The 21,194-nt window shown below is 40.9% G+C and overlaps 2 protein-coding genes across 2 annotated transcripts; one reads left to right on the forward strand and one right to left on the reverse strand.

The window, feature by feature from the left end:
- The first annotated feature begins 68 nt into the window (after window positions 1–68).
- On the forward strand, window positions 69–6,551 carry LOC115053196 (protein NLRC3-like). The gene is made up of 12 exons (XM_029517762.1): window positions 69–300; window positions 611–784; window positions 991–1,080; window positions 1,181–1,355; window positions 1,651–1,798; window positions 1,971–2,063; window positions 2,623–2,975; window positions 3,421–3,630; window positions 4,061–4,236; window positions 4,504–4,777; window positions 4,930–5,145; window positions 5,319–6,551. Exons 1-12 carry the CDS (start codon window positions 278–280, stop codon window positions 5,697–5,699), a joined length of 2,313 nt encoding a protein of 770 aa, XP_029373622.1. The 5' UTR covers window positions 69–277; the 3' UTR covers window positions 5,700–6,551.
- A 1,768-nt stretch (window positions 6,552–8,319) lies between these two features.
- On the reverse strand, window positions 8,320–17,058 carry naalad2 (N-acetylated alpha-linked acidic dipeptidase 2). The gene is made up of 20 exons (XM_029517465.1): window positions 16,926–17,058; window positions 16,379–16,490; window positions 15,473–15,659; window positions 14,337–14,438; window positions 14,086–14,211; window positions 13,158–13,238; window positions 12,826–12,931; window positions 12,659–12,752; window positions 12,455–12,550; window positions 12,029–12,114; window positions 11,745–11,864; window positions 11,584–11,666; window positions 11,449–11,512; window positions 11,295–11,362; window positions 11,083–11,174; window positions 10,763–10,853; window positions 10,130–10,394; window positions 9,924–10,005; window positions 9,712–9,804; window positions 8,320–9,246 (listed from the first exon to the last, which is right to left on the reverse strand). The coding sequence occupies exons 1-20, from the start codon at window positions 17,005–17,007 to the stop codon at window positions 9,057–9,059; spliced, it is 2,220 nt and encodes a 739-aa protein (XP_029373325.1). The 5' UTR covers window positions 17,008–17,058; the 3' UTR covers window positions 8,320–9,056.
- Window positions 17,059–21,194: the final 4,136 nt, after the last annotated feature.

Raw genomic sequence — 21,194 nt, forward strand, 5'->3', positions numbered from 1 at the left:
AACCCGAAAGTCCTAGAAAACACGTCTGGCAGAAAATTTGCAAAACGAAAGCGGAAGTCAGAGAAACGAGAAGGGAAGCACAGTGGTCGCTTCAGTGTGAACTTTGGCGTTTCTTTTATGTTTACATGTTATTTTGGCACAGCAGTAGCTTTTATTTTTCTACAGGTCTGTGTATTTATTAATTGTGGTGCTGAAGAAGCGGCAGCACGGTGTCCGGTTTCAGATGGAAACATCTCACAGCTGTTAGTCCACTAAAAGGTTTTCTCCTGCTGCAGACATGGACTTTGACAGTGAAGAAAGGTGAGTGTCATCTGCCCGATGACACATTTGAAGTACTTGTTCTCAACTCAGTTTCGTTTACTTGTAACCTTCCACTCTCGGATTTTACTTCACCATATCTGTTTGAGAATGAACAGTAAGCTTCTTCATTAGTTCGTTTTTTATTTCATTAATTTATTGAACTTTCCAATCTCGCTCTCCAACCGTGGTCAAAAAGCACAGGGGAAGTCCAAATATTGATGCTACCAGAACCTTTACAAACTATCATTAAACTGAGAAATAACAGAATACCTGCTTGTAAAATAATTCCCTTTTTTTTTCGCATCTTGAGACATGGCAATGATGGGGAGAATAAAAAGTGGAAGAGGCCACCATCCAGCTATGGTTCCATGAAAAGCGACAGTGAAAAGATGGAAGATGAAGAGTGGGCAGAGAATGAAGAGGAGGAACATCGAGAAATGTCATCTCCATTACCTGATGAACTATCTGGTCATGAGGCAACGGGGTACTTTCTTGGCTATTTGAGCATTGTTGTGATGCATTGGTTGTTGTTGTCGTTATTATTATTATTATTATTATTATTTTTTTTTTTTAAGAATTTTAGCAACAGAAAGTCTTCTGTGATCTGTTCCCTGATAGTTTAATCCTGCACCGGGCTTATGTTGAGAAATTGCTAATATGAAGTTGACTACTCATGTTAACTTTGTCCAGGATGCAGCTGATTCGCTCTGAGTCTCCAGAGACCATCTACACAATGGCAACACAGCAACCACCACCAGGAGCTCATGTCATCGACACCAGGTGAAGGAAACACACTCGCACTCTGTCATAGATTTGTATAATGTAAGCAATGGGCATGTTTTCTTGCACACTAGAATATCTATGTCCCATGTTCTCTCAGGTCTTATGATATGGAGGATTTTGAAGAAGATCCTGAGGAGGATTTGGATGAACCGTTGATAACTAACTCTCCAGAGCCCCCTGAACCAGTTGAACCAGATGACTGGGTGCAGGCTGATGACAACAGCCAGCCAGGCAGACTACACCCAGAGCAAGACTTGCCCCATATATTTAAGGTAATTGTGCCACAGCTTGGATGGCCAGCTTCTCTTTTTTCTTTACAGCTGTTACTCTGGTATCAAGACTTGGACCTGTCATGTGCTAATAATGCATTTCTTTTTGTTATCATACATCCCTCAGTAATTGATGTCTGGTTAATTTGTAATTAATCAATCAATAAATCAATCAACAGATCAATCTCCACAATACTGAATGTATAACTTAATTAGTGTTAATATCTTGTCTAGAATGCGTAAGGTAACATTTGTCAATTTGTATCAATTCTGTGTTCTTAATTTATTCTGTCTGCAGAGTATCCAGAATAGTCTCTCAAGCTTCACTGTGGAAGAGCTGTTTAAATTTAAGATGTACTTTCTACAATGGGAAAAAAGCATACCCAAGCAACAAGCAATGGAAGGAGACATTCTTGATTTTGTGGACAAGATCCTGGAGATCCTTGGTAAGAGTGCACACTGGAATACACACACTATGAATATAAATTTTTTCTCATAATTGCGGTAGTCATTTTTTAACTTAACTGGTAAAAACTATACTATAATTTAAGTGTGAAATAGTTGTTTGCAATCTGTTTAAATAAAAAAAATTATTTATGATTAAAAACTGTTTTGCAGGCCAGGATCGTTCCCTGAATCACACAATAAGCACTCTAGAAAGTATTGGCAAGAAAGCAGAGGCAAATGAACTTCAGAGTCAGTGCAAGAGAGGTACGTAGCACAGGGGCAGCCTGTTCAAACCTGTTTATTGTGAGAGAATTCCTTTTAATGAAATCTGAAAGCTAAAGACATCTCCTGGTTCACAGCCTATAACTCGTAATTTAAGAAAGGTCATCGTACAGCAGTTCCTCCACTATGATCTTCAAAACATAACGCATATTATCCACCGGTGTTGTTTTTGTGTGCAAAGACCAGTTTTACCAGATTTAAGGCCTTACTTAAAGAAGGGACTCGAATTTCTTTAACCTTTTAGCAGATCCAGGTTCACCTTATGCCATGGGAAAGATACGATTGATGGCTGTAACACCACTGATGGGTGTTACTTGATCGGTGATATTCTCATTTCAACAGGGATGATATTCTTGTACGCATTAGAAGCATGATTGATTTTGACATTTCGTAGTGAGAACGTTAATCAACATAACACTCCTGTATGCTGGTAGTATTAGTAGTAGAAAAATAGTTTTGGACTTTGGGATAAGTGTCTTATTTGAACAAGATGTTCAAAATTACACACGCAGGTTTCCTTTTTATCTTTCTTCACCACCAGCATTGATCCGTATTCATCTGACGCAGCATTTGATCAGAAAACACAGAGTCATCCGTGAGGGCGTTGTTAGAGCTGGGAAGCACAATCTTCTCAACACTATATATGTTGAGCCCCAGATTTCCACCTGTGGCAATGGAGGAGTTGACCCCTTCCATGAGTTCAGATCACAGCAGCAGTCAACTCTCCAGGTCACCAGCGCTGACACCTTTGTTGGTGTGAACGATTTATTCCGGCTACAGAAGGATGATGGCAAGCCAGTGAGGACAGTGCTGACCACTGGGATTCCTGGAATTGGCATGTCTGTCTCTGTGGGGAAATTCTCCCTGGATTGGGCAGAACTGCGTGCCAATAAGGTGAGATTTGAGGAGATAACACTTGCACTAGTGTACACCAGACAGACGCAGTTAACATCCAGTTAACACAAGTCAGCCAGTCTAAAGCCAGAGACTGTTTTTGTCAGTCATCAGAACAGCACTCCAAATCAGTGTTAACTTTTTTCTGTGTCTGCTAGAAGCCTTAAAATCGACAACTGTTGGGAACACAATTTAGTGCCTCCATGTCAAATGCATCAGATATTGACACATCAGGGAAAGAAAATCCCCACAAAGTCTCAACTCTCATCTTGCCATACCACCTTATCCCAGATGAGGTTACCAATTTGTAACAACCAACTCAATGTCCCTATAAGTAATGTGAGAATGTTCCTCTAACACAAGTTATGCTCCAAATAGTTTGTTGTTTTTTTGTTTGTTTCTCATAAAATTTTCTGTTTTATTCAATTTTCTGTGCATTTTTCAGGATCTGCAGTTTGTCATCAAACTTTCCTTCCGTAGTTTCTGGATTCTGCGACAAAGAAATCTTCCCGATTCTCCAAAGATGTCCATTATGGAAGTGATACAGCATTATTATCCCGAGTGCAAAGATATGAAATACCTAGATGAAGAGGATTGTAAATTCCTTATCATAATGGACTCCTTTGATCGTTACCAAGCTTCTCTGGAGTGGGAGGTACATCTCAGTGCACAAACACACTTAAGACTTAAGGAATATATGACATAAAATGAAAATGTGAAATATAATTTAGACTTTACTGTACATTGTCACGTATCTCTGAATGTTAATACTCAGACTGCTCCAACTAGAGTATGTCATAATACAACTGAAAACAAAACTTGTGTTGCACATGCAAAGTTTATAAATAATAAATAAATTAAGTTTGAAGGGAGAGCGTAATGGGGAATTATTGTTCAGGAAGTTTTTTCTTTCTTTTTTTTTTTTTTTAGAGGATTGGGTGCATATTTGCTTTTTAATACAATTTTATCAATGATTGCTTAACTTTTTACCATTATCCAAGCATGTTTTTTAAGATGCGCACTGCTTTAGAATTGAACGCTTGAATCACAGATCTGTCTGTTTTTCTTTCTGTTTCTTTCTCCAGACTGCTCCAGTAATTAATGACAACTACACCCAAGCACATCCTGATGTCCTGATTGTAAACATCATCCGAGGCACTGTGCTCCGGGGGGCCAAGATCTGGATCTTGGGGAGGCGGGCTGCTGTCTCAAAGATCCCATCTCAATTCATCGACGTCGTCACTGAAATACAGGGATTTAGGTGTGTTTTTAGGCGCATAATATAATGCACCGTTTATGTCTTATTCCTATTTTTTTCAAATGAAATGAAATCTAATTTATTTATATAGAGCCAAATCATGACAAAGTTACATCAAGGCACTTTACACAAAGAGCAGGTCTAGACCAAACTCTTTATAGAGTTGTGAAGAGACCCAACATATCCATTTAATAGCAACCACTTGGCGGCAGAATGTTTTTGCTTAAATCCATTTTAACCAAGTTTCTTGTATTTTTGTCTCTTTTCCAGTGATGAAATGAAAGATGATTATCTGACCAAGCGATTTACAGATGCAAGGCTAGCAGAAAGAATTGTGGCACATCATAAGCGCTTGCCAACTCTCAACATGCTTGCTCGCAACCCCTCAGTCTGCTGGATGGTGGCCACAGTGTTCGAGCGCTTCTTCTGTTATCACGGCTACGGGACAAAACCCCCTCGACTGACGCCATTCTACATCAACATTTTAATTTTCCAGACCAATCGCAGACTGCAGTTCTACTGTGGAATAGCCGACAACAACCTGGTAATATTCACTAGTTGGCTCTTTTGTGTTTTATAAATATGGAACTTTAAGATCATAGTAATACCTGAAAAAAAGCCGTCGTCAAGACAAACAAATGAGTTGCTACCATTTAATGTCAGAATTTGTCATTTTGATGTCATGTGTCCACTCAGAAATGGTCCAATGACGACAAGCAGATGCTGGCAAAGATAGGGAAGATGGCCTTCAAGATGCTGGAGAAGAAAACAAGTGTGTTTTTTGAAGAGGACGTGATGGAGTGTGATCTGAATTTGACAGAGGTGACGGTGTTTTCGGGCCTGTGCACTGAGCTCCCAGCTGCAGCGTCAAATGGAAGGAGGACATTCTGCTTTATGCACATCACCTTTCAGGTAAAGCTCCTCCCATTTTGTTGTGTTTCACAGTTAATATTCCATTAGATGTTTATTCACAGATGTTTACTGTAGTTATATGTTGAATTCCGTATTTCATGCATGCAGGTGAGAAACCGCCTACCCGAATATCCCTCTGAAAGAACATATTTCACCTATATTCTTTTTTCCAGGAGTTCATCGCTGCTTTATACGTGTTCATGATGTTCCGCACAGAGTCAAGGAACATTCTGGATTCAGGGACGCTTTCCAAGGTCTTCATGTCTAAGTACAATAGCAAACCAGCAGCAGGCTTGATCCAGTGTGCTTTGGAAAAGACCCTCAGCTCCCCGCTGGGTGAATATGACATGTTCCTGCGCTTTCTGTGTGGCCTGCTCTCCCCGACGTGCCATACCACTCACCTGAGTGGGGTTTTGTACCCTCGCAACACTCCGGAGGTGAGCGGACTGGATGAGGTGCAGCAGCTGCTGGAAGAGAATATACATACTGCTCCAGGAGACAGGGTGGAAAACTTAAAGGAGTGCCTTAGAGAGATGACCCAGAAAGATGAATGACTTATGGTAAGATCCGGAAATCTGTGTCATTTCGCGGGGATTCGACGGACAAAAGAGAAGCACCACATGCACTATTTCTGTCTTCTATTGTTTCAGAAATCTTTAGGATATGACACTCAAGATGCTGAAACTGGAGAAAAAGCTCAAACCTATGAAAAGTGTGTTTCTTTTTGGCTCTAAAAATGTTGTGTTTACTATATTTGATCATGATTATTTAGATTATGAGCTCAAAGAGTCTGCGCCAGTGATGGTTTAAGTTTTACACCCGTTGCTGTCATCGGGCCAAAAATTTGTGATATGTGAGCTCAATAGAGAGTTACAAGATCTGAAAAAGGATGGCTTTGACTACAGCTTGGAAAATATATTGCAGTACAAAACAGATGAATGCTCTGATATGATATAAGGCGTTGTTGGTTCCAACACTAAGCTTTACTACCTTCCTTGTCAGATTGGAGAGGTGCTTTTATAACAATTATTCCGTGAATGGTGTTAATAGGCAGATGTGTTCTTATGTATGCAATTAAGTTTGCCACTGTCATCAGAATGAAAGAGATAGGATTGTGTATTTGAGGTTTTATGTAATGAATGTGTTTTCTGTATTTGCAAAGAACAGTCTTGTTTCCTGTGTCTGTTTTCTTTTCAAAATATATGCCAGAACATTTTCAGGTAAACGCTGGCCATGGATGAGGTGGAAAATGATGACGAATGTCTACATTTTGTCAGTTTTGCTGTGTGATCATTGTATTTTAAAACATGAACATGAGTTGGAATCTTGAGTTTTCTGAAAAATCTAAATACAGAAATGTTTACATTTATTGTTTTTAGTTTAGTGTGGTTTTTTTTTTTTTATTATTTTAGGTTTGTCCCATTGAAGCATATGAATGTGTTGGCGTGATTCTTTTAGTCAAGCACCTAGAACTGCTACTGTGTTTAACATAAACCGTAGTATTACAGTGTTTTTCCCACTTTACAGTCAGATTTCCACATTTTCATTAAAATCATCTCCAGAGTAAGTGGAAAACATCAGTGCTATTTGTGATCAACTCCTCCTGAAGCTGACTTTGGAGGGTGGACCAGGAGCTGCGGACAGCAACAGCCAACACAACCATGACCATGAAAGTGGATGTTACAGTCAGTCGGCTCTGATTATTAATCACCATTTCTGCCTGTAGATTATTATCATTCAGGCTGTTACAGTCTTTATGGTAATGCAAATTTTTTCTGAATGAGGTGTTTAATGACCACTCAGTGTCCGCTAAAGTCAAAGGTTTGTTTATATAATTACAGATGCACCATTAGTTAGTAAAAACATCTGTAGCTTCTTAGCTATTTTCTATATATTTAACTGTTTTTGTAAATTTTTTGACCAGTTGATGGTGCTTTCTTTAAATTTCAGTTTACCTGGATTACTGTGGAAAAAAAGTATTTCCAAAGATTTGGTTAAAGCAAACAACAAATCACTTATTTTTGACCTTTAAATATGTCACCAATCTGAGCCAGCAGAGGCTGTGCGACCAGAAGTGAAGGAGATCATCATTCAAGCTCCCAAACCACTGTACCCAGGTTCACATTTTTTTTTGTCACTCTCCTCAAATTAGTGGTCTTTATTTTCTCTGTTTTTTCCCTTTAATGCTAAATGACGAGACAGGATGTGTCTCCTGTCCTTCACCAGCTTTGAAAAGAAATTTCTCTCAAGTTAAAATGTGAAAAATGAAGCTCGGTGGAAATATAGCAACTAGAGGTAAAGTTCCGTGTGTCTTTGATTCTTTGTCCTTCAATAGTTTTACTGTACCAGCTTTTACCAGAGTAGGAAGTTTGCTAACAGCACCCTGGACTCCTTTTTTCCACACGGGGTGAGAAAGAACAAGTGCACGACTACACTAACAAGTCAAGTGTGTAATATGCACGCCAATGTTTTCTGAAAAGAGAGCTGCTGTAGGAAGAAAACATCCGACTCCAACTCTTTTTTTTTTTTTTGTCCCAGCTGGGCTGCACTACAGGAAGTCACCTTTGGTCACCTTTCATATATACACTAAACAGTGCAAACATTAGTAATGACTATATTCCTTTCTTTGTCTCCAGGTGACGAATGCACCAAACAGGCAGACAGGTCATCATCTCTCGTCTACACTTGAGTTCAGCTTCGTGGAGGCCAACAGCACCACGGTGAAAACACACAAAAGCATGCAAACCTAACATCACACTTCTTATCACACACACACTCACCTCACTGTGTCACTCATACAGCCTCTCACTCTCACATATACTCATGATACGTCCGTAAAAAGCTGCTGAATGTCTGATGTTCCAGGTGAACATGCGTGTGGTGTTTATGGGGGTAAGTCAACATGTTCCACTTTACAGTACATCCTGAGGCTTCTCAGCTGTCTGTATGTGCTTCACTCTTTACAGACTGTAAAACCCGCTGAGGTGCATTTGTCATGGCTGTATGATTGAATTAGTTTAACAATAGTAAAAGCAATGCAAAAATATCAACAAATTACAGTGTGTGTTAAAACAACACATACAACAACGATACAAGAACAAAATAATATTGATTTATAGAGTGCACAGGGATACAATGGGGAAAAAAAATAAAACCTTGCTCACCATGTACACTGGTGCACTCGTCACATTGTTAGTTGTTATACACATTTTATCTTGCGAAACATTTTCTTTACATTGTAACTTTTCCATTCTGTGAGCGGCTTAACATCTGATTACGTTTTTTCACTGAATTTACTAAACAACCCTTAAATTCAAACCGTACCTATTTTTCCCCCATGTGCTTTCTCTGATTCTATTTTCTCAAAAATTTATTTTTTTCTTTCTTCTAATATTCATAATGTAATGATACATTCAGTAAAAGATATGTCCATCAACAGAAATCTAATTTCATGCAGATTTGTCCTTAAATGTCTTTCCAGTGTCCAAAATATGAAGTAATTTATCAAAAATATCAAGCTGGATACAAATAAAACACCATTTCTGTCGCACATCACTTTTTTGTCAGACTAATTCAAGGACAAGAAATATTTTGTTCTCTGCCTACATGTGACAGATTAGTTGATTTATTTGGCTCTCCTATAGTCACAGATGACTTTTACAATACAACAACAAAAAAAACAACAAAACAATAAATTATCACTCTACTGTGGACACATAACAAAGCAGAAACCAAAACGGTGCTCAGAGATTCACTGTGTTGCTCGCTCTGGACGGTCTCGGATCGTGACAGGGTTTGTTCAAAAGTCTGTGTGTTGCAGGTCATGTATTCCTGTTTTTCACGTGTGCAGTTTGTAAAATAATGATCGATTGATCTTTTAGTCACATGACTTCAGACTGGCTGTGTGTGCGTCATGCAGGCGGTGTTAAGGTCATAGCAGCAGCGTGCACAGTGAAGGCTGCAATGCTGATTTGACGCTTGACTTCCTCCCAGGCCTTCTCCGGGTCGGCTGAGTTCTCAATGTCAAACAGTGCATCATAGATCCCAGGGAAAGACTCCCCTGCATATTTATTATGGCTGCTGGGAGCGAAAATGACGTGTCTGCAACAGAGAGACAGTCGCTTTAGGGAGTGTAATGGAGCTATTGCTGACAGGGTGAGATGAAACTGGAAGACAAAATTCCTTTGAAAAACAGGGAAACCAAAATATCCAGGGTTTAGAAATGCTGTTTGAGTTTTATCAGAGGAAGATTGTGTTGAGGAAAGTCTTTAAATGTGGGAGAGTTAAGGCGCTGTAGTACAGTTCACATACTCCACTACAACAGAAGCACGCACACTTGAAAGACAACTCTATCCCCTGAAAGCAGCGCTTTCATCGTGACCTCCTCTCCACAGCCCAACGTCTAGAGGCTGTAAAAACACTGAGGACAACGTGCTAACAGCCTGTGGACCACAGAGAAACATGCATGACTAGAACTGCAGTGTTTAGGCTTACTGACTACTGCAAGTGCCACCGCTTAGTTATTATAAGTAGGTGCAGTCGTCATAACGTGTCAGTGAGACTAACCTGTAGAAGGGCCTCCCAGGTAAGCCCAGGGGGTCGATAAAAGTTCTCTCCAGATACATGAGCTGATCGTTCATGATGCGCACCTGCAAAGGACTGACGCACGCAACGCATTATGCACTCTTCACTATTCAGAGCATGTACTCTCTACAACACATTTAAGCTTTTTTTTTTTTCTTTCGATGATTGTATGAAGTGTTTTAACACACTCTTACTCCGCTCTGTTGAGAGTCTGCAGGCGCTCGTGGAATTCCCTGGCGGCAACAGTGAAGTTCTCCGCTGCAGAGAACAAAAAATCTGGAGACAGAGAAAAGAAAAAAAAAAAAAATCACAGGTAAACAAATAAGATCACAGATTGAAATATTTGAACAGGCCTTACACCTTCCACAGCTCAAGGGCAAAGTGGCTGTAGTGAACTCACCAAATGACACCTCATACATCTCCATCTGCGCTGGGTGCCTCTGTGCCAGCTGTGCGATGCTCTGTGTGTACTTCCTCAGTGAGTCTGCGTACTGGTTGGCATCGAGGGGAAGCAGCTGGGAATCCGCCAACAGGAAGATGAGCCCCCCCCTCACCTGGGACACTGCCTTCAGTCTTCTGAAGGAGGGGTCATAAAACTTCTCCACGATCTCAAAGGTTTCGTACACACTGTGGTAGAGTGGGTAACTGCTGTATAGCTCCGTTTTCTAGACGCACACGCAGAAGACATTATATAGACTTCATGGAGACAACCTAGATTTCACCACACCTTAATTCAAACCTGAGCTCAAACACAATGAGTAACAGCTGTAGGAGATGAATGAAGTCCAAGAGACGTGTGTAGTAACATCGCTAACAAAAGCTGCAAACAAACTGTCAAGCTCACTACTCTATATAAATAGGGTTAGGGTTGGTATTATTAGTATTTTAGTATTTTATGAATCACAGGGAGCTTCAGCTTTGTATCCAGGTACATTCAAAATGAGTGTCGTACATACATGCAATCAACTACCTGTACAAGTAAAACGAACAGCAGCATATGAGATTAATGCAGAATAATCATTATCACACACACCTTGTTTTTGGTGTATCTGGCTCTGCCCGCTGCAATTCCCAGACGGATGAAATAGGCTTCAAAATCACTGCCTGAGCTCAGTTTGCTGATCCTACAGTACAACAGAGTCGACGTCAGACTGAATAATAAATGCATTTGATTAATGTCTTCAAATATGATTGATTAGCTCAAACCCAACACAATTCTCAGTTGTGACCTGGTTGTCTTAGTCCATCATTTCACCACCTTGGTTGTAATTTTGCCAGTCTGTGCTCTTGTGGCTGCTGAAATCAGTTTTAGTTTTGTTGAGTTTATGTACAAATTGTGCCGATGCTTTGTACCTGGGTGCATCACGATCTTGCGTCCAGTTGTCTCTCTTGTGCCAACTCTCGTACAGAGAAAGTCCCTCCTCGCCTTCTTCCGGACTGTCTATCTACATGAAAAGACAGAAAGAAAGAGACAGATGGGGTTACAGAATGAGTATACATAAGAGACAACAGTTTGTCTGCATATCAATTTCAGATAGTTTATTGTTTCCTATAAATTTGCTCACCTTCTTGGTGACCTCATACACCAAAGTGTGTAAAGATGGAGTACAGTCAACCCTCAGTGTGTACGTTCCTGTGACGCAAATCATGTAAAAGTCATTCAGACTCCTCGGCATCTACAATAATTGAGAATATTGAGGTGGACACAAACACACTCACCCTCTATGGCAGAGTCTGCATTGATATAGGCCACAGCTCTCTCTTGCAGCAGCTTGGCATTGTCCTGAGTAGGATGGTAGGATGAATTGTGATCATCAGTGTGATCAAGTGTGTGTGTGTTTGCGTATTTAGTACCTCTGCCCACTCTGTAGATCCCAGCAGTCCAAACTCCTCTGCATCCCAACTGGCAAATATTATAGTCCTCCTTGGCCTCCAGCCTGCACACACACACACACACACAGATCACAGTTTAGTGACAACATGGCTCATTTATTGACTCAACTGCACAGACGTACCTTCACTGAGCAGCCTGCCAGCACTCCTGACAATTTCATGAACCACTGCAGCTCCAGACATGGGATCGATTCCTCCAAACACCCAGGCATCTCGGTGCCCCCCCAGAATCACATACCTGTCTATACACACATATACACACACACCACAGAGACCAACCAGAGTCAACAATACACAATGAAAGAGAAGTTAGACAAAAAGAAATATTTGGATTTCTTTTCCAATTTCATACAATCGATTAAATTGTCTCCAAACAAACGCACAGGGCAGATCTGGGTTATTGTACCTGGCTCTAGAGCTCCTCTAATTCTGCCAATGACATTGTAGATCCTGGTTACCTTGTTGTTAGTGTGGATGTTCATACGCACCTTCCTGGAACAGTATAAAGAAATGAGTGGCACTGAAGACATATGAACAGCTGGATAAGGGAAATGACTGATGTGAGCACTGAGGCACAGAGATTGGGACAATGTATTAACATTTACTAAAGAGGAATGATTAGTTCTGAATCTGCAGTCGGCTCAAAACATCTTATCTCATGTAATGAAAAATATAAATGAATAAACAAAAACAAAAGGCAAGCGAGTGAAGGGCTGTGAGTGATAGAGATCCAATATTCTGCAGCATTTTGAGGGAGGTGGTTTATTTTTGAAAAAAACATGGAGCCTCACATTGACATGGCACAAAAAGAAAGCTTTAGAAGAGCACTTACTGACTCTTGAATTCATGAGTAAAACCTGGACCGATCCTGTAGGAGACATTCAGACTTCCTTTCCAGCTGTTAGGTGGAATCTGTCCTCCCATGTTCCTGTCCATTGGTAAATAATTCACTCAGTTTGTGAATAATACAAATCAGCTGCTTATTTCTTTCAAGGAACCCGATAAAATTTCCTGATTTCCAAACTAAAGTTAGTACTTCAACAGGTGAATTGCATCATCGAAGCCAATTGGATGGACAGGAATCTTGGGAAGTCCCACTCCATCCTCAACACTGAATCTGTGGGTGTATTCTGTGAGGAGAGAGACGGGACTGCGTGAGTTGCACGGAAACACGTATGGCCTCTTGTATACAGGTGTGTGCACCTTTAGCAGGGTATCCTGGCGTGAGCGGGTCTCCGGCTCCGTTCAGGTTGAGAACATTTCCTCTCTGAACTCCACCTCCAGGCAGATTCCAGCCATCAGGGTACAGCTGCACGCATACAAACAAAATGCAAAAAGACTTTATTGCTGCAATTTCCAATCAGTGTTTTTTCATTCATGATTCATAGTTAAGTTAAATGCAGGCTCCACTGTAGACACACAGTTTGTTTCAATGCAAGCCGTGGTATCATATCATCCAAAATATTTTCTTACCTGTTCTAAGGCACAGTTATAATCATAAATTATTGTGGTTGAAATGATGCAGACTTGTCTACCTGGACTCCTGAGGCCCAGTAATCAGCCGGGTCTGAGAACATAATGATCCCTTTGGCTCCAGCTAACACGGCGTTCTTCACCTGGTGGAGAGACAAAGGCAGACAGACACAGGCTGTGTTGGGACAAATTCATTAAATGTGAAAATGCTTTGAAATGCCAATAAAAGACCCGTCCAACAGTGCTGTAATCAGAAGTGGAGAGGAGGGTCAACAGCATAGCATAGAGGTGCACATTTGCATTTATCATAAAACTTAACGTTGATATGTAGTGAACTACATTTGACGTAAACTGTTGTTGAAGACCAAACAGCACACAAACACTTAGTGCCAGCCAAATTTCCTCATGATGTATCTCTGAGAGCTGAAATCAGTTCCCAGGAAAGAAGGCGGTCATTATCTGAGATGCTGACTGAGTGCCATGACTCCTCTGAGTCATGTTTTTGTTCTTGCTCATAAACCTTTGGTATTCCTGATTTTTTTGTATTTACCCTCTCCTGATGTCTCAGGTGCCTTGCCCCGGTCCTGCCCTGGTGTTTTCCTCTGTGCTGATTACAGCAGCCTGGCCCTGACTGTCTGCACATTGGTCTTGTTGCTGTCCTTTCCCTGGCGTATACTGCCATCTGCTTTACGTGTGTTGGCCAGTTGGCCTTCCTCTCTTCCTCTCGTATATCCCTGGTCAGGATTTTGTTCTTGCCCTTTTTTTTGGACCACCCCTCTATCAAGCCCCTTTTATATCTCTGCCTGTTGCCTCCTCATCTTTGACCCTGACCGCCCAGACCATGACTTACACATTTTTGATAAACATGTTTTTTTTTTTTTTTTTTTTTAACTCATCTTCATGTTGGGTCGTGCACCTCTCTGATTCATGACACTGAGTAAATGATTTCACTGGGATTTCATGAGGAGTTCTGACAAAGACTTTTCAAACCTTATTGCCTCTAAAAATTTTCCCATATCTGACAATGACAATCTTTCCAGTTGCACTGATGTTCATTTCCCGCTCCAACTGGAAGAAGTCTTCTGTACGACCGTAGTTCACATAAACCAAATCCCCCTGGAGACAGACACACAAAGAAGAGACATCATGGTGCTTGTTTTATTAAATGGTGAGGATGATGGGCAATGTTTAAAGTCCATGTCAACTAAATGAAATAGTCAAACGTGTGCGTGCGTGCGTACCTCAGGTTGTCCCTTGGCAGAGAAGGCACTGTATGGAGGCACAATGTTGGAAACGTCTTCATAGCCCTGTGGGACCGGCTCTGCCAAGGACGTGTTAAACACCTGAAAGAAAAAATAAAACCAAAATTAAATTTGCTGATACTTTTAAATTGTCTATTTTAAATTCCTTGAAATGTGTACTTTAATAATGTGTTTTTTCTCTAGAATTGTTTCTTGGATATTGTTTCTTCTCACTAAGTTGAAAACACAGGAAGGGCTATATGAAGTATGTTTCTTTATTGAAGATGAAACTATCCACCAGTATACAAGATTATTTCATATAAAACTTCTTTGTCACTACTATATACCAAAATGAGGTCTTTGGATTATTTCGAGATACCAGTTGATCCTGTTCTGCTGGCAGTTGCAAAAATGAGGATTTTAAGTGTGTGTGTGCGGGTGTGTTATGACCTGAGGATTGTACATAGATCAGTCAGCTGATCACTGAATGGTGTCAGCTAAAACCATGATTGTGTTAAAGTACGTAACCTAATCTTCAAAGCAGATTGTAATATGACCATGTAGTAACCCCAGATCAGTTGGGGCGTCTTTGTGTTATCTTTCCAGACAGGCTGAGAAGGACACAGAGGTTTGGACTGTGTTAATGTTCATGTGCCTGAGTAATTTGTGAGGTCTTTGAAATCCCTTTTAAACAGTGTTTAAGTGTCGAGCAGAATGCTTGCATTAGTCAAGAATTTTTTTTTAATAAATATACAAATTGTAAATAAGGTCAGTGACTAGGAGAAAGTTTATAAGGTAAATTTGTTTTTGTGGCTTATAAGGAGTCAGTGTTAACTTTGTACTGTCCAGGTTTGGTGGACTGTGACGGAGTAGGAGGTTAATGTTTGAGGAGCCATCAGAGAGACTCAGCTAGAGGTTTTAGCCTCAGTCGGAGCCAGATTCAGAGGAGTGGGTTTCACACTGAAACCATAAAAGCAAACATATCAGAGCAGTTCGTGAATTTATGCTACTCGTCAGCGCACACATTTGGAAGGGGCTGACACAGTCATGAACATAGTCTCCTATATATATTAATTTTATGTTCCTTTTACACAAACATGGACACCTTTTGTCTTGTTTGTGTCCAAGTACGGTACCTCATTGCCAAATTGATCCACTATGGAGATGTAATTTGGCTGTGATGTATTGGGATAGGACAACAAGACGTCATAGGGCGCCATCTCCACTGAGTCCAGCCCAAAGTCTTGCCAGTCCTTTTTGATCTCTTCTGCATATTTCAGGTTCTGCTCTGTACCGGCCAGGTGAGGGAGTCTTGTAAATTTCCTGTGAAGAGAGCACCATCGCACGGTGACAGAGGTAAGTATCAGCTCCAAACGAAAATGCAGTGGCAGGCCTAAAATCAACGACTAAATACTGAGAAATTATTTTCTGCTCATATCTTTGCTGACATAGATTACCAGAGGAACTGTTCGGGGTCTGCCATCAGATTCATTGCTTGTGATATGAAGTCCTAGAGGCACTTTTAGGGCTCATGTACCGCAGTAGATACAGAACTTGTCAGCCTATATTACATATTAAGATCCATTACAACTGTTTTTCTTGAGCCCACCCCTCATGATGTTTGATCCATGATCCATACCTAAAAAGGTCCTCTGTGCTCTCTGTTTCAACAATATTTAGCTTCACAGCATAGCTCTGAAATTCAGGGGGGCTCAAGAGGTTCTGTGTCAATATTTCAAGAACACCATGCCAGGCGCAAAGAGTTGTGTTGTAATATCAAAAATGTACACAGATTTATTGTTGTCAGTAATGGTTATCTAGATATTAGTCTTAAAGGAGTTTTTCTTTCCTTATAAAAATCTCTGTGATAGAGACAATTTTGGCGGGTGTTGATAAAAACTTGCTATCCAGTTTGGCCGGTGGTGCATGAGGCAATCGTGTCGGTCAGAAACACTCGACGCCAGACGTACTCATTGCTCGCAGAGTCACTAGCCAATGTGGCTGACTCTCTGAAGATAATTTAGAGTCCTGGTTATATTTACCTGAGATATTCTCTGATCTGGTTGGGCTGCATTTCATCCAGAAACTCCCTCAGATACTTGCTGGAAACACCGTTGCTCGCGGTGTTTTCATGTGTTTGCTTTGCAAACCAGCCTAGAGCACACAGTTCAACAACAGTGTTGGTTCACAAAAGGAGTAATCATGATGTGATAAAAATTACTCTGTCTAAGAATCAGTTTAAGGTATTAAAAAGGAGAACACTTTGAATACAAACTTCCAATTTCTCTTAGATCTTAATAGAAGCTTCTAGTTATGTTAGATAAGAAAAAGACATTTTTTGACATCTGGGTTGTGGATAGGAAGTATTAACCTGCACAAAGATGTGAAATGTGACAGAGTAGTGACAAAGTAAAGCTGGCACACAAAACAAAAACACATCTGAAGATTCCTCTGAAGTAAATCATAAAACAATAATGTAACAATGAATTTTATCAATTCAAAGCGGTGGATATGCAGGTTGACTGTGCACTGTTGGCATGCTGCTGATTTCTATCCAGCTTAAATCGCTCTTGTGTTCTCGTGGCTTACCTATGATGAAGCCCAGGAAGAACAAAGTTGCCAGGAGCACAATAAACCAGATCCACCAACGTAACCTGTTCTCATTTCTCATTGTAAAGCGGCACGTCCCAGTCACTTCCACACGGCGACACGTCTGACTGTGCAGAACATGCTTACAGAGACAGGGATAGAGAAGAATTTGTTTAACTAGTGCACAGTGGGGGTAGAGTGAGATAGTGCCATTCACACAGGGGGGGGGGGGGGGGGGGTGACAGTCAGTTATTGGCAAAGAAGAGCCAGTGAGTGAGAAGCTGCAGAACAATAGAAAGAGGGAGCTAGTCATTACTGCTCTGAATGGCCAGTAGACTAATGACTATGTTGTGTACCTTGGCTGTCCTGGTGCTGACTCACTACAGCTTCATCTGAGACTGCAGTGTTCACAGTGACACACTTCACGTCTCTTTAGTTCAGGTACATGAAGAGCTTTTGCTGGAATTTAAAGAAACAAACAAACAAACAGCAAAAACAACAACAACACAGTTTTCAGTTCAGGAAGTTGGATTCAATGATAAAATACTAAAGTCACCAAAATATGTATGATGGTGATCAATTCTGTTCATAGACACAAATAGACAAAGCCCTTTGAGTAGGTTGAAAATCAAACGGCATCCAGGCTCATCTGTCCATCTTTCACCGCTTTTCCGTTTCCGGGTCGCAGAACTGCTAGAGCCAATTCCAGCCAACGCTCCGGACGAGGGGTGGGGTCACCCTGGACAGGTCACCAGTCCATCACAGGGCCAACACACCGAGACCAACAACATCTCACACACACACTCACATTCACACCTACAGTCAATTTAGAGTCACCAGTTAGCCAAAACAGGATGTCTTTGGACGGTGGGAGGAAACCCACGTGGACACGGGGAGAACATGCAAACTCCACACAGAAAGGCCCCAGGCCAGGAACCGAACCTACGACCTTCTTACAACGCCGCCGTGCTGCCCCTTTTTGATAACAGTGAAAATCGTTCGAAAGGAGCTTTCGAATATACTGCACATTCAGAATAATTTCTCTCAGAAACACCTTGAGGGAATTCATTCAAGTCTGGTACAAACTCACTCACTCAGACTTGAAGCTAAAACTCTCATGATTGGGTAGGTAATGGTCAAAGGCTGACATTTTTGGCCATCACTCAAGAATTCAGCATCTAATTATGACAACGTTTCATACAAAATGTCTAACAGGATAAAATAATGAAGTGATGGCTTGATTTAAAATCTAAAAGCTCAAAAGTCAACTTCAACGTGATGAAATATTCTGTAAAAGCACCTTTTATTAACAGAAATTGTTTTATATTTTAGTAAAATACTGATTTGGTGTTCATATTTAAACTGTGGACATTGAATACAGTGTCAGATTTAACCCTATAATGCCTGACCAGAGAAATAATGGAATAAATAGAATATATATATATTTTTTTTTATCTGGTCTTTATTTGGCCCTTTGACAAAATTAAAATAAAAAAAAATGCCTTTTTGTTTATATCATATATGTTACATCTGGCATTACACCCAATTCAGGCAATAACAAAAACTTTTCTCCTTGATCATCTGCAACATCTGTATCTTAATTTTTTCGTCTCGGATCTTCTCAAATGTTTGAATCAAATATGATATGCATGGTGTTATATATGTTATATGACTGCGGACAGGCACTGATACAAACTGCAGTAATACCAAACACAAGGCGGTTATTCTAGCTCCTTCCTCTTCCAGCAGAACTGGGCCTCCATACGTTCGTCAGTGCTTATTGACTTGGGTTGTGTAGATAGATGGACATATTTTCCCACACTAAAAGTCACAGCCTCAGTCGGGCTTGACCTCCTGTGCTTTGTGGACAGCTGTGTGGGGAGGAGGGTGGCTCTTTCATGCAGTGGGCTGAAGCGTGAAGCGGGGAGGGGACTGCTCTCAGGAATGTGGGGAGCACACAGACAACGTCTCTGTCTCATCCTCAACACACCGCAAAAGAAAAAAAAAAAAAAAACTTTAACTCGAGCAGTTTGCTGCTATGGAAGGTAGATTTTTGTTGAAGGAATAAAAACATGTTTGGATTTGTGTTTGAAATCACGTCAGCTGAGTTGGTGACTGTAATGTATTTCCACCTGATGGACATGTCCTCCTTAGCTTCAGCGCCAGAAGCACACACTGATGGAAACAATGAAAAATCTGTTCAGAAGCTGCTCCAAATCTTGATTCATTCATTTTTTATGAAGATAACATGAAGTACCTGGAAGATGAGAAAATAGCTGCTAAATGGAGCTTAAAGTGAGACTGCTTTTTGTCAGCTGTACTTTATGAAGACATTTATTATTACTAGAAATTCACAATCACAGTGTTACATCATTGAAATTTCCCAACCAGCTAAGAGTGTATTGCATTTTATTATAATCTCATATTATTGGTGTCTTATTTTGAGTTGGATGCTGTTGTTGCTTTTTTTATCCTTCATTTCAAGAGAAAGTGTTGATCAGGGAGAAGTTTCCCGTCAACTCGTGTGAGCTGCGATTTGTATAAAAGACACAAGATGGCGCAGACGGCCCAGAGGATGGTGGCTGGTGGAGAACATGGTGTACTTTGTACATCCAGACAGAAAGTTCATCAACTTGGACTTCTTTCACAAAACATCAGCTCGTTAACCTAAAAATTTACCAGGTCAGCTAGAGCCAGTAAAAATAACAAGATCAACACACATATCAGCATTTAATTCATTCTATTCATTCTATACAAGCAGCACATTATAAACCAATAATTTATAACTTATGTCAGTATTAATACTAAATATTTTTGTTCATGATTCATAAATATACAAGTTTCATCTTTGATTTTAATGTGAATAAAAGCAATAAAATACTGCTCTAAATCATCAATTACACCAAATGTGGTTGGCCAAGAGGTTACACAGAAAAACCAAACTGAAGACCTTTTTTTTTTCATCATCGTCGTCCTCAGTCTAGTCTCCATCACTCTATCCTGCACATGAGACGTCACTGAGTTTCCCTAACCCTAACCCTTTCAATGTGAAATATTACTTTTAATGATACAATCTGTAGTTTAAAAAACAGCTTTAAATTGCTGCATTGAAATGATGAATAGCCACCAAATCCTTCGTCAAGGATTCTGTTTTAATACGCTCCCTTTTCTTGATCTACATTCAGAGTACATTCAGTCAGACTGAGGGCTTTTGGACAGACTCTGAGGGGTTTTGGACAGACTGAGGGCTTTTGGACAGACTCTGAGGGCATTTGGTCAGACTCTGAGGGCTTTTGGACAGACTGAGGGCTTTTGGACAGACTCTAGGGCTTTTGGACAGACTGAAGGCTTTTGGACAGACTCTCAGGGCTTTTGGACAGACTCTAGGGTTTTTGGACAGACTCTCAGGGCTTTTGGACAGACTGAAGGCTTTTGGACAGACTCTCAGGGCTTTTGGTCAGACTGAGGGCTTTTGGACAGACTCTAAGGGCTTTTGGACAGACTCTAAGGGCTTTTGGACAGACTGAGGGCTTTTGGACAGACTCTAAGGGCTTTTGGACAGACTGAGGGCTTTTGGACAGACTCTAAGGGCTTTTGGACAGACTCTAAAGGCTTTTGGACAGACTGAGGGCTTTTGGTCAGACTGAGGTCTTTTGGACAGACTGAGGGCTTTTGGACAGACTCTAAGGGCTTTTGGACAGACTGAGGGCTTTTGGACAGACTCTGAGGGCTTTTGGTCAGACTGTGGGCTTTTGGACAGACTCTAAGGGCTTTTGGACAGACTCTAAAGGCTTTTGGACAGACTCTAAGGGCTTTTGGACAGACTCTCAGGGCTTTTGGTCAGACTGAGGGCTTTTGGACAGACTCTAAGGGCTTTTGGACAGACTGAGGGCTTTTGGACAGACTCTAAGGGCTTTTGGACAGACTCTAAAGGCTTTTGGTCAGACTGTGGGCTTTTGGACAGACTGAGGGCTTTTGGACAGACTGAGGGCTTTTGGACAGACTGAGGGCTTTTGGTCAGACTGAGGGCTTTTGGTCAGACTCTGAGGGCTTTTGGACAGACTGTGGGCTTTTGGACAGACTGTGAGGGCTTTTGGACAGACTGAGGGCTTTTGGTCAGACTGAGGGCTTTTGGACAGACTGAGGGCTTTTGGACAGACTGAGGGCTTTTGGTCAGACTGAGGGCTTTTGGTCAGACTCTGAGGGCTTTTGGACAGACTGTGGGCTTTTGGACAGACTGTGAGGGCTTTTGGACAGACTGAGGGCTTT

This window comes from Echeneis naucrates, chromosome 13, assembly GCF_900963305.1.
Source record: "Echeneis naucrates chromosome 13, fEcheNa1.1, whole genome shotgun sequence".
In the NCBI taxonomy this organism is placed as follows: Eukaryota; Metazoa; Chordata; class Actinopteri; order Carangiformes; family Echeneidae; genus Echeneis; species Echeneis naucrates.

Coding starts and splice junctions, on each gene's coding strand:
- LOC115053196 (XM_029517762.1), top strand. CDS start 278: ATGGACTTTGACAGTGAAGAAAG. Junction 785..990: donor TCTGGTCATGAGGCAACGGG/GTACTTTCTTGG, acceptor AACTTTGTCCAG/GATGCAGCTGATTCGCTCTG. Junction 4,237..4,503: donor ACTGAAATACAGGGATTTAG/GTGTGTTTTTAG, acceptor TCTCTTTTCCAG/TGATGAAATGAAAGATGATT.
- naalad2 (XM_029517465.1), bottom strand. CDS start 17,007: ATGAGAAATGAGAACAGGTTACGTTGGTGGATCTGGTTTATTGTGCTC. Junction 16,491..16,925: donor CTTCCTGGGCTTCATCATAG/GTAAGCCACGAG, acceptor TGTGTGCTCTAG/GCTGGTTTGCAAAGCAAACA. Junction 12,753..12,825: donor GCCAGGATACCCTGCTAAAG/GTGCACACACCT, acceptor CTCTCCTCACAG/AATACACCCACAGATTCAGT.